Source organism: Astyanax mexicanus, chromosome 7 (assembly GCF_023375975.1).
Source record: "Astyanax mexicanus isolate ESR-SI-001 chromosome 7, AstMex3_surface, whole genome shotgun sequence".
NCBI lineage: Eukaryota > Metazoa > Chordata > Actinopteri > Characiformes > Acestrorhamphidae > Astyanax > Astyanax mexicanus.
In genome coordinates, this window is record NC_064414.1 from 6,298,978 (window position 1) to 6,312,939 (window position 13,962).

General features: G+C 35.2%; 2 protein-coding genes across 2 annotated transcripts in view; both read right to left on the minus strand.

Annotated features, from left to right (window-relative positions):
* LOC103042542 (4-galactosyl-N-acetylglucosaminide 3-alpha-L-fucosyltransferase 9) overlaps positions 1 to 188 on the minus strand; it is a 45,224-nt gene extending 45,036 nt beyond the window's left edge. Inside the window, exon 1 of the mRNA XM_049481445.1 lies at positions 49 to 188. The gene's annotated coding sequence lies outside the window, so the exon portion shown is untranslated. The remainder of the gene's footprint in view (positions 1 to 48) is intronic.
* Positions 189 to 8,830: 8,642 nt separating this feature from the next.
* LOC103044280 (4-galactosyl-N-acetylglucosaminide 3-alpha-L-fucosyltransferase 9-like) lies at positions 8,831 to 12,099 on the minus strand. Its single transcript, XM_007260212.4, has one exon. The coding sequence runs from the start codon at positions 12,091 to 12,093 to the stop codon at positions 10,981 to 10,983; it is 1,113 nt and encodes a 370-aa protein (XP_007260274.4). The 5' UTR covers positions 12,094 to 12,099; the 3' UTR covers positions 8,831 to 10,980.
* Between the last annotated feature and the right edge of the window lie 1,863 nt (positions 12,100 to 13,962).

Consider the following 13,962-nt stretch of genomic DNA (forward strand, 5'->3'; position numbering starts at 1 on the left):
ATCTGCCAAAAATAAGACTGTTTAAAAGAAACCTTAAAACCTACCTACCTTAAATCCTTCACTCCTGAGTTTCCTCTGAAAGGTGTCCAACAAAAGCAGCAGATCAGCAGAGAAGATCAGCTGTGAAAGTCCACCTCCCCCCCAGGAGTGTTCAGTTTCAGTGTTACTCCACCCACTGGAGAACTTCCACTGCCTGCTCTCAGGTAACTGCATCAAACCTCAGGGGCCCAAGCATCAGGAGGGGTTGGATTTCCGCTGCCGTAACTAGGAAGTGTGAAAAGTGGTGACGAGCACAATTGCAATTGAGGATGTACCTGTGTGTGTGTGTACATAATAAAATAAGATAAAAATTAATGGCTAAATTGCAGCAGCCTGGTGGCCAATCTTCATTAATTGCACGTTGCACCAGTAAGAGCAGAGTGTGAAGGTTCAATTAGCAGGGTAAGAGCACAGTTTTTCGCAAAATATATTGCAATGCACACAACATTATGGGTGACATACCAGAATTCAAAAGAGGACAAAGTGTTGGTGCACGTCTTGCTGGTGCGTCTGTGACCAAGACTGCAAGTCTTTGTGATGTATCAAGAGCCACGGTATCCAGGGTAATGTCGCAATACCACCAAGAAGGACCAACCACATCCAACAGGATTAACTGTGGATGCTGTAAGAGGAAGCTGTCTGAAAGGGATGTTCGGGTGCTAACCTGGATTTTATCCAAAAAAAAAACATAAAATCATGGCTGCCCAAATCATGGCAGAATTCAATGTGCACCTCAACTCCACCAAATAAAAAAAAATATATATATATATATATATTTTCCACATGATCATTTATTATTTGTCATATAAACAATTTAAGCAGCATAGCAGTATAAATAATTACAAAGTCAAGCCTTTTCAATAAACAACCATATGCCAACCATATAACAAATCCATTATTTATTACATATATTTACTAGTTGTTATTTATACATACAGAAAAAACAAATGTTCAAAGGAAAAAACTATATATATTTTTTGTCAGATTTCGGTTTGAAAAAGATTATTGAAATGTGATTTTTCCTTTGGATACAGATATGAATTAATATTTAAAAACTAAAAATGTAACCAGTTCCAAACACATTCTTTTACATTTGTTTATGTAATTTACATAAACAAATTATTTTTTTAATAGAAAGGGTTGTTCGTGCTGTGCCAGTTTCTGAACTGCCCTGCAGCTCACACTGAACTTTGAACAGTCTGTCCTGTTTTTATTAGGCGTGACATATCTTATGATCATCCTCTGGTGTTTCTGTCAATGATAAAGCTGTGGTAGTCTCTTAATCATGAGAAGAAGTTGGGCTTGTCTTCACGTTACATTGTTTAAAAAGGGTTTGGACAGTTGCAGCAATAGGTGGGTGGGGACTAATTGTCTTGGGTTGAGTTACTTCCATTTAAAACAAGGCTTCACCTTACAGTAAAACGAAAGCATCAACAAGCATCAAAGAGGCACTTGCGCCCACAGAACTGCATTGTTAATAACCTGGTGGACAGGCATACCTAATATAGTGGCAAGTGAGTGTAGTTGTTCAGTGGTAAAACTGTCACTTTGCTAGTTCAAAACATGCCAAAGTTAAGTAAAGTTAACCTAAGTAAACTAAATTTAAATAAAAAAAAGTCTTTGTTTCAAAGTCAAACAAGTGCTGGATGTTAATCTACACAGATTATCTCCTGAAAACTTATTTAATTATTTAATTATTATTTATTTACAGTAAGCTTAGATTCACAAATTTCTCAAGCACTAGGCTGGAGCATTAGCATTAGCAGCTAACGACTCCAGCAGAGCTAGCCGGGGTTAGCAGCAGGCTACAGGCTGATAATATTCCCCTCTGAACTGTAAAAGAAATAGTGGTTAGCTGCTAATGCTAATGCTACTCCAGTCTCAGTGCTGGAGAACTAAACTAAAACTCCTGAATAACACTGTAATTTGGATTAAAAGGCACACTATCGATTTTTGGGAAAATTAAAGTTAAATTTTAAGTTTACCTTATAGTGCAAAAAATACGGTATCTTAGAAAGCAAATCCCCTCTCTTATATAAGTAGAGTCAGAAGAGTCAGAACAATGAAGAGATAGCAGAGATAAATGGAGAAGACGGGGCAGTGAAGTGTTGCAAACAATTGTCATGACACATAAGAGACGTCCATGGTATTTTTAGGAAGTTAGATCATAAAGGGGAGGTGCTTAAGCATATTACTCCTCCCAAAATGAAGTTATTTTATAAGAACACTACATGGAAGTGGCAAAACCACAAATATCAAATACTGCTGTTCCTCCTTCAAAGAGCAATCAGAATTAAATTAGAGCTGTGCATCAGAGCTGAAAAAAAAAACAGGCTAAAACATGTTAGCCAATGCTAGTCTTTATCAAATTAATTGTCTTTAATGAATTGTCTTAATTGTCTTTATCTTAATTGTCCACTGTGGTCACACCTTTAGCACTTTATGGCTTGTATTTTTCAGTTCCTGTCCTGCTTCTCTGTTCGTTGCTATTTTCCTTGTTTTGTTTTCTTACTCCATGTGCTGTGCAAGCACATGGTCCTGTCTCCGCCCTAGCCCCGCCCTAGTTATTAGTGTTGCCAACTTGTGTCTTGTTTGTAACCCCGCCCCCTTGTTTACTGGTGCCAGTTGTTCCTCACCCTCCTCGTGTATTTAAGCCCCTTTGTTTCAGTGTTTTGTTTGGAGTCTTTTGTGTGCTACTTTGTTGTGTATTCGTATGGTTTGTTTTTGATTCGAGTATTATTTAGTTTCCTTAGTTTTTATTGGTTTTTAAGTTTGTTTCTGTGTTTGTTTTCCATTCATGCTTTAGTGGTCCCTTTTTTGTTAAATAAATATATACTGAAACTTCAACCTACAACTACAACTAAGCTGAACCAATCTGAAGCTAAACACACATCAAAAGATAAAAAAAAAAAACAAATCTGGGCTAGCGAGTGTGGGCAAGGCTAAAAGCTAACCAGCTACAATCACTTTTGCTTGCTAACAAGCATATGCTAACAGTGTTGCGACTAAAAACCAAAAAGACTTTGGAATAAGTATTTTTTTTTATTAAATTATAATTAATCACTACTATATGGGTATTCTTCGGTATTAAAGGAATTCTCTCATTTCCCGCAAAAAAGGCAAATCATCGTGATGAATTATTATAACAGGATGGCAAATGGTAAGAATACCTCTGCATCACAAATCAACTCAAATAACAGGTAATGTTTTTTTATTTTATTTTAAGCTCTTTAAAGAGGACGCAATACTGTATAAGACGCAAAATTATATCATTTTATATATATATACAAATGCATCTCAAAATATTAGAATATCATTAAAAAGTGACTTTATTTTAGAAATTCGGTAATTCAAATGTAAAACTCTATATATAAAGATAAAAAAAACTATATTATAAAGATGTATTACACACAGAGTGATCTATTTCAAGAATGTATTTATGCATCATAAAAAAAACAAAAATCAATGTCTCAGAAAATCTGAATATTATATAAAACCAACTTTTACCTAACTTTTTCAAGGCGACCTTTTTTAAATTTTCCTCATATGATATGTTTTGAAGTGAATTCAGCTTATCCGGGCGTACAGTGTAGCACAGCTTTATTTAAAATATAAAAATAGCATTAAAAACAGATGCCTACGTCACAGATTATTTTATTTTGAGCCCCGATTTGGGAAGAGAATCTAAGCTCTAATCAGGTGCCATTTAGCTGAAATAGCAAAGAGAAATAAAAAAATAAAAAAATTGCAGGCCATGCAAAAAATTCGCTTTTTGGAGGTTAAACAAATCTTTAAAATCTTTAAATCGTTTATTCTGTCTGCCAACAGAACTCTTGGCACATGTCTGGCAAAAATATTAAATAAAATCCTACTATAAAAGTACTATTTTGACTTTTGTAAAGAAGCACCACCAGGATTGTTTGTGGGCGTGGAATGACATGATCACACTCTTCTTGAGAAAGAAAGAAAACAACAGGTCTTAACAATGTTCCGCAATTCCTTAATTTACCTCAGTAAAGCACGTCTTGCCCAGGCATAAGAACAAGTCAGGCCTGTTTCACATACTAGTGTTTCACACATGTCTCCTTATGGGAAGAAGTGTGTGCATGTGTTTGTGTGTGTGTGTGTGTGTGTGTGTGTGTGTGGTTGGGCGGGGAAGGTGAAACTCAAGTTAGCGCCCAAAGCCACAGTTCAGCAAAAGTGTAAAAAAGTATCTCCATTCATTACTCTACAGTAGGAAGAATTATATTGTAGATATTAGGGTTTAAAATACTTCTGTGGAAGTATTTTTTGAAGTATCAACTTAAGCTTTTTACTCTTTGAGTAAAAGTGTAAAAGTACTGATTTAAAAACAACTTAAAGTAAAAAGTAAAAGTAATGTAAGGAGAAAATTAAGGTGCTTTATTTTAAATGATACGGCCCTTAGAATTCTACCAATCGAGTTTGGAGCTATTTGAGTTTGTTAATGTTGTAAAAATAGTGTTTTGTTTATGCCCCTATCACTAGCATTGTAAGCCTGTTAATAGCATCAGCTAAAAGTATTGTATTTCAGATTGCTGGGGGCAAATGGAGGTGGACTATTCAACAAAAGATAATACTTGTTATTATCTTTCACTACAGCCCAAGTCCATTTCATATATATAACACAGTAATTATATCAGACAGACACATGCCCTGATCTCTTTTACTCCAGAAGACATATGGCTGCTCAAAAATATAATCATTTAAAATGTAAAAAGAAGCAGAATTGTTATATTTTCCTGGAACTGATCATGTTTTGCTCAAAATTTTACCAAGCGCCTGTTTTTTTTTTTGTTTTTTTTTTACTTATTTGTTACTTATTTTTTAATGTATAGACTTTAAATATATTCACACCTAAGATATCTTTTCAAAAATGGTTAGACTAAAGTGTTTATGAGTTAAAATCATAAGAAAATACATGGAGAAACAGCATCAGGTGGACGTTTTTTTCTTGATAATCAATAATCACACCTCTAGGATACATGTAGATACTAAAAACCTGACACTCAGAGCAGCCTATGCCTTTCAGTATTTTGATCAGGACACACAAAGAAAACATATGTAAAAAAAAACGTCCACCTGATGCAGTTTCTCCATGTATTTTCTTATGATTTTAACTCATAAACACTCTAGTCTAACCATTTTTGAAAAGATATCTTAGGTGTGAATATATTTAAAGTCTATACATTAAAAAATAAGTAACAAATAAGTAAAAAAAAAAAAAAACACAGGCGCTTGGTAAAATTTTGATCAAAACATGATCAGTTCCAGGAAAATATAACAAGTCTGCTTCTTTTTACATTTTAAATGATTATATTTTTGAGCAGCCATATGTCTTCTGGAGTAAAAGAGATCAGGGCATGTGTCTGTCTGATATAATTACTGTGTTATAAGACCTGAAAGAGGAGCAGAGAAAAACGGAGAAAAAACACGACAAAACAGCCTAAAGTTCAAATTTAAGGGTTAATTTTAAGATTCAAGACCTTTGGAACAAGAAGAAATGTAAATTCTTTGTCAGAAATACTGAAATATGTCCTATTTTCTGCTATATTATGTAACTCCATATAGCCTAGGTAATTTATTTTTAGTTGTCAGTAAAATTTAGCCCATTCTAACAGCAGCTTTGTTGTAGCCAGATGTTTAATTCCAGCAGCCTTGAAAACCGAGCACCACTGATAAACACTGGGTTTGGGACACTGGGTTTCTTTTTTTTCTCTAATCATTAACACCCTTTTTTTTACACCTTCTTCCATGAGCCAACTTTCACAATGATCCTTTTCACTGTTGTGTGTTTTAGTCAGTAGTGTCCATAACATACCATAAACAGTGTTATCACTAAAAATAAGGGTGTCCTGGTGCTCTGGTAGGGTGCTTTGAATGGCTGATCTGTCTGGTTCTTCCTGTATGAAGTTAAGTGTCACATAAAAACATCATGGGCTATTTTAGTGATCTTTAGGTGAGCCGTCAACTGTGCAACGTGCAGCTTCTCGGTTTTGACAATTCCCTGCCAAGATAGCAATGAACATCAGACTGTTAACGTCTATTTGGTTTGTATTCAGTCAGTGGCGCACCTGTGTTTTCCATTGCCAAGATAGCAATACACTAGCAATACCCCTAATTTCAGCATGTGCTGTTGCTATTTAAACAGCGCAGGTGCAAGGTGTGAAAATAAACTGTTGGCGGAGTGTAAGATAGCAATGAACACAATGACGTGCCTTGCTCAGGGTATAAGATAGGCCCTATATATTCAGAATAACAACTTTATTTGATAAAGAAAAAGAAAACCAGATTGTAGCAATGTAAGCACAGCTTTTAAATCAGTTTCTCTCATTTAGCTATTCTCATGGTCTCTCTCTCTCTCTCTCTCTCTCTCTCTCTCTATATATATATATATATATATATATATATATATATATATATATATATATATATATATATATTTTTTTTTTTTTTTTTTCAATTTGGGGGAAAAAATTTGTCTGTAGTTTATAGAATAAAATGTATTTTTTTCATATTTAAATACAACAAAAAATAAAGTGCTGCAGAGACTTTTATTGTGTAAACCTCTCTACAAATCTGCAGGCTTTGGTGTGAAACAGACTGTAACGGGCGGCAGGTAGGATGCAGAGATAGGAAAAGCAGCTCTGCTTTTAACTTGTGTCCATGACAACAGACGAAGGCGGAGTCCGGTGGCCACTGCTAACAATAATCACCTGACCACGCTCATCTCCCAGGGTACATCGTTATGTAAATTCTCGGAAGTCCTTTCCTTCCTCTCTCACGGCAGGTTACAGGCAAAACTACTGGTTGATTAGAGGATCAACCAAACTATCAGTTTACCAGCCCAGCAGTGGAGTAGATCCTGACTAATGCAAAGTCTGTGATAATGGCTTACCGTAAGGTTACTATTAGCTCACAAGAATGCACAGTGAATCTTGTGGATATGGTTAGACTGGTTTTAGGGGGCTATAGCCCCCCCTTAACGTGCTTTAACCCACCCCTCTACAAACAACATGTAGTCCTTGGTAAATATTGTGGGCTACTGTTGTTTTATTTTATTTATAAAACCTGTATGTGCTTAAGAATAGTGCTGTTTAAAGATTAAAACATCGTTTTTAATAGTTTGTAATCAGTTATTATTTGGCTTGTATTCACCTGGTAATTCGCACTAGACTCAAGTCTGGATCAAAACGTATTTATTACGTTAGAAAATTTGAAGTAGAAATGCTGGTTATCTATAACTTATTTCATTTTTTTTTTCAGATGATTTTTTAATTTCTGTTCCTTTCATTTTAAAAATAGCCTCCTTACTCCTGTTTAATTTCAGAAAAAAACCCTATCCAGATAAATCTCTCCATCCAGATAATAACAATCTTTTCAATGTCATAAGTTACTTTACAACATGTGTAATACATGCTCTGTTAAGTGCAGTTCAGCCACTGATCTAGAGTCTTAGAGTCTCTGTAAAACGCCAAATCCACCAGAGATCCTATGTAAACCTATAGTTACTTACACACAGAGGAGGGTAGAGTTCAGGTCCAGAAAGTAAAAACCCACCCCAGGGTTTTGTTGGCTGAGCCTCAGCAGAGCCGCCCAGGGAGTTGGAACAAAACCCAGGGTGGATTTCTGTTTTTAACTAGTGTAAACAGAACTGTTCTAAACATACATGAATTCATTTGAACTAAATTCTAATGTTAAATATCAATAAATCAAACTAATAATTAATTTGCCTAAAAACAAATAATAACATGGTTCTAATTCCAAATTAGGAAGAATTAAGAAGGTTAACATTCCTCTATAAATCTTGTAAAATGTATTGTTGCACAGTGTTGTATGAAATTTAAATTAGAAATGATTTTTTATATACAGTAAACATGCTTTATTAAATTGTGTTGTAACTAAGTGTTTTTCAGGATTGCAACTTTGACATACAGTAAACTGCTTATGAAAAGGAGCACTTTGACTAATGTGTATTATCAGTTTTAATTAAATAAATACATTTAAATAAAAAAGTTAAAGCCAATTCCCATCCCTGCCTTCGCCTTTGTCTAACTCCTGCACCCTCTAGACTGTTTCTCTTACAGGTTTCATCAAACCAAACCATTGGAAAGATGGACAGAAGCAGGGTATATCTGCTGGTAACTAAGGAACTATCTGACTGGATTGTACTTCCTCATGTGTTCTCTAGAATATAAACATTTCCCAGGTGCTACAGCTATCGGTTTCATAATAAAACACAAAACAGGCTCGTCTTACCACCAACTTACCAACAGACCAGACACCTGACTCTAGTCTACCACTGATAGAAGAAGACAGAAAAAAATAATAAAACGAGGGCATATTGTCGCCATCCTCATATTACTAAGTTCAGTGGCGTAAAAAATGTATTGGACCCCAACATATTTTTTTTGTTTTTGCTTTTTGTCTCATATAGATATCTTTCCGATTATCAAACAAACTTTTACATCAGACAAAGACAACCTAAGTAAATATAAAAAGCACTTTTTAAATGACAATTTTATTTATTAAAGTAAAAAAGTTTGGACACCCCCTTTTTTAAATTGAATATATCTTCTTTTACATTGTAAATGTAATATTGTAAACATTAAAGCTACATTATACAGAAACAAATTCACTTCTAATTAACATTCGCACTGTAACTGAATCTTTCATTACACAGCAACAGTAAAGGTCAGTAAACAGTTGGGACAATATGCAAAATGCAAATTAAAAACAAACGAACAAACAAAAAAAAAAAACAGAAACAAAACAAGACAAAACAAACACAGTGCTGTTTTTATTTACATTGACTTGTATTTGAATGCAGACATAAGGACTCAGTATATTTCATGTTTTGCCTGGTGAACATTGAAGTTGTGAATATAAAGCTATTCCTGCATTTCAGATCTACAACACATTCCAGAAAAAAAAGTTTGGCATTTTAAAAAGGGGGCAGTTTATGGCTAGTAATGACATTATAAAAAAAAATGATGTGATTTCAAATAGGTGATGTCAACATGTGATTGCAATTTTAATTGGGTAACACTTTATAATAACTTTCATTAATATATTTTAAACTAATGATCAGTAGATGTGAACAAAGCAGTAGTTCATCAGAATTTGAATATTAACAAATGTTCACACGTGACACTTATTTATCAGCATGGATATTCATATTAAAATGATAGCAAATCATCAGCTAATCAGAATTTAAAGATTAATAAATCACTAGTAAATATGAATTTTAAACCAGGCAAATGATTATCAATTGCAGTTAATGTTGCCAGTTTTTAGTTTCTTAAAATTATTAATCATTGGTTAATGGTATATTAATGAAAATTACTATAAAATGTTACTCATAATTTGGTACTAAAGCAGTATCCACAAATAGCTTTGATGATAAAATAAAATATAAAATAAGTTATTCTAAAATAAGATCTTCAGTTTTTAGCATACAGTGGTATAAAAAAGTTTGGGCAGCCCTGATCATTTTCATGATTTTTACTTAATAAATTATTGGTTGTTGGGATCAGCAATTTCAGTTAAATGTATCATATAGCAAAAGAACACAGTGATTTTTGAGAAGTGAAATGAAGTTTATAGGATTTACAGAAAGTGTGCAATAATTATTAATAATTCTAACAAAAATAGGCAGGTGCATACATTTGGACACCCTTGTCTTTTTTATTGTTTTTATTAGCTTTATAATTCATTATTGGATCACAACATTAGTTTGGTAAGCTCATTGACCCTTGACCTACATTCACACAGGTGAATCCAGTTATGATAAAAGGGTTAATGTGGCCAATTGCCACATTAGTTTCTTCAACATCATGGTTTAAATGAAGGATACAAAAAGCTACATATCTCAGAGATTTCAGCTGCAGTTTCCACTGTGAGGAACATTACAGTGAGGAAATGGAAGAACCACAGACACAGTTCTAGTTCTAGTTAGACCTGAAGTGGCAGAACAAGAAAAATCTCAGATAAGCAGAGGAGAAAGATTATAAGAACAGTCATAGTCAACAGACCACAAGACCAGCTACAACATCATCTTGCTGCAGATAATAGTGTCACTGTGCATTGTTCATTATTCACTATTCACTATTCAGTGCACTTTGCACAAGAAGAGGCTGTATCGCAGAGTAATGCGGAAGAAGCCTTTTTTTTGGGGCACACGCCACAAGTCGCTTGAGGTATGCTAAAGCCAGCTTTAATAATAATGGAATAAGGTGCTGAGGACATTTTGCACATTTTAAGGCATAGCTGAGGAAGAAAACGGTGCAGGGTGCTCAATAAAGATTGTGTGGAGAATTCTGAAATGAAAAACATGACAACAATGACCCTAAACTGTTTCACATCGATGGACATAACTGTGAATTACATTACATGAAGAATTAAAGAATTAAAAAAAACAGTGTTATTCTATTTGTTTGTCTGTTTGTCTGTTTCTTTGATTTGATTGTTTTGTCTTTACCATGCTGTCTTAACCTGATGGTTTGCATTGAAGTTCAATTTCCTGAATGCCATATAAAAGTGATACAACAGAGCCAAAGACAATATCCTTTATGAACAACTGTGTTTTCTTTCTTTACTGTAGATACATATAAAACATATGTGATCTTTAACAGCAAAGAAGAACATGTGACCTTTAATAGCAGAGACTAATATGAGCTGACAATTGTGTGTATGTAGAATACCCATAAATAAATAAACATTAAAATTGGCATAAATTTTATTAATGGTTGTCTTATTTTAAAGTGCCCTGGATATCAGGTAATAAAGTGACATATCTCTTTTTATATTATATTTATTATCATACAGTATGTTTGATATATTCTGCTCTGCTTGCTTTGGATGTTTGTTCCTATTTAAAAAAAAATAAAATAAATGATTGCACTCTATCATAGTGGGAAATAATCACGAAGAATACCAATTGAAGAGATCATGCACTTGCTTGTACTCTTTGTGTCTTGAAATATAATCGCAGGCTTGACAGATAGGCAGTATAAACTCTTCATTCCAAATTGAATAGTGAGGAACCACTGAGATGTGTTTTCTCCAGTCGAAGTAGTGACTGTAGGCTTCGTTGTCTTTGTCCAGTTGAAGCAGATGTTGGGCGAGGAGTGAGGCATTGGGGAAGTCATTGACGTGTATGAAGGAATTACCGGGAGCAAACTGTTCATAGTTTTCTCTTGGTGGTCCCAACACAACTGGTACAGTCCCTGCTGCGATTGGACCGTTGAACTTCTCTGTGATGTAGTCTTTATGGATGGAATTCTCAAAAGAGAGGTAGAACTTACAGCTGGACATGGTAGGGTAGTAGTCCTCATCTTTTAAGCGCTGTCCGGCCATGTTTCCAAAGATATTCACTTGGATATGTTTCTTGAGCTCTTCGTAGTACTGTATTCTAGCCCACGCTCCAGTACCGGGGTTGGTGTTGGAAACAAACCAGCAGACGAGCTTGTCCTTCTTGGGGATCACGATGTTCTCAAATGGGCGTTTCCTGACAGTCATTTCGTATCGCACAGAAATGTCCGAGTCTCTTCTGTAAGTCAGAGTCAAGTTAAAGAGGTTCTCCAATCCAGCTTTCGGCCGAGTGTTGGTCGGCGATTCCAGGTTGAACCAGATCCACCTCTGGAAAGGAGGACGTGGAGTCTGGGGAAGGTTGGACAGATCCTTTTTGATTCCCTTGTGGTAGAAAAGAACCGCATCTGAACGGTTGTACAGATCTCTATCGTCCGTCAAGAAACAGCCGTCGATGTCGTGCCGGCGTTTGCACTCAACGGGGTCGAATTTGAAGCTGTCCGTTTCAGGCCAGACCCACACCAGCAGAATGGGTTTCTCTGGATGAGAATCTGCTGGGGTTGTTGATGGCGAGGTATCGCTGGTGGTTGTGCTTTGGCGAAAAACTGGTGCGAGATCAGATGGAACAGTTTGAAATGAACAACCTGACCAGTTGTACTGGAAGAAGAGCATGCACGTCCCAATTCCTCCAAGCCAGACAGTGATTATCAGCAAGTAATGATGCATTCTGGTGAAACCTTAAAAGAAGAAAAAAAGGTAAATGTTTAGTATGGTATATAAGTAGTAGGTACAATATACTGCCTTTAGTGCCTTGTGCTTGATAATGTACTGTAAGGTTGGATGAAGCTGCTGAGCCATAAGAAAAGCCCGCAAGAAAGACGCATCCTCTGCCCGTCCACCAGCACAACACATCTTATTCATTTCAATAGAGAGAGCCGCTGCATGAGCGCAGCCCCGCCCTCCGGCAAAAAGGTCAGCTGTCTGTGATACGAGCCTCACATACACGGCGCCACGGAGGAGAAGCTGAAAACGGATTTATAGAACTGTAGATCACAGTAAGGTTGATAAAAAATCTTTAATTTACGATTGACCACACATTTTGCTTGATTTGAATAAATAAAACGTCCAGGTTATCGCATTAGTAATGCAATAGTTACTTTTACTGGTAACCAGTTACTTTTATAGTAAATTAACTCCGTTAGTCACTCAGTTACTGGAGAAGTGACTAGTAACTATAACTAATAATTTTTTATTAGTAACATGCCCAACACTGCTAATACAACACTACAAAACAATAGAATAATCTTAATGTGGCTCGTCATCACCAAGAAAATTATCCTCATGAGCTGAAAAACAACAAAAAATTACCATCTGTCACTGGAAAAATCTACTAACAGACTCTCTCTCTCTAGACACACACTCAGAACGCACCATAAACGCAGATTAAAACCCAATTTGGACACATCTATATTCAAGCATTACAGTAAATCACAATAATCCAACACAAGATAAACTGTAGCAAAATCATTCATAATTCTGGTTTATGTTTAGCTATAATTTGGTATATAACTATATATATATATGTATGTGTTCTTCTTTCCTATTTTTATATATATATATATATATATATGCGCAATTACATAACCTGTATCTCTGTAGTTAATCTGTAACTTTTAATATATTTTAAGTAAGTACATAAATCTTAGACATTTCTGAGTATGCTTTAAGTCCAATTAAGTGTCATTTTTTCACCAGGGTGTTGCCATTAAAATCTACCATACTTGACATTTGTAACCATTACCATAATAACATTTACAAAGTGCTGCAGTGATATCATTTCTGGAATTAATTACCATATTGTTTTCTTGTTTTTTTAGAAGCAAATAAGACCACATTTCCCAGCTTTCCCAGCTCAGCAGCCACTGCAAGACAATAATACACAAATGTGCAATTACCCCAGCCTCCCAAATCACTCTAAAGCAGAATTGGTCTATTTTATCCACACATTTTTGTTCAGCCAGCCCAGACCGAGCCTCCAGGTTTCATTTTCTCAGCACATATTGACTTTTTGCTTGTAGATGCCGTGAACAAATTTCATGCCTTAGTTGGTTCCTTTTCATAAGGTCTGCCTCAGAGGAGTATTAACAAGAAAATGCATCAAAGCTGCTACTATAGATTGTTTAACAGCATAACATGATCCAGCTGCATCTTATAAACGCCCGTCTGCTGGCTGGTCTAAGACTAAATAGCCGTATACAGGATTATAGCAGGACTTAGGGCTGCTCTGCTAACAGGAAACATTCCCACAACATTTGCTAGCATTCACACAAAAAAGTCAATGGAATGTTCTAAAATTGTTACAAATTTCCTGCAATAAAACATTGAAAAATTCTAGAAATGTTGCAAAAACTCATTCAAAGTTTCCCCAATGTCAGAAGAAAACATTCTTAAAATGTTAAAACACTTTGATTAAAGTTCCTCCAATGTTAGGAGAAAACATTCCCAAAATAACATTAATGTAAAATTCTAATGTCAATGCAACATTCTAAAACTTTGTTCAAAGTTCTGCCAATATTAGGAGAAATGTTTTCACAA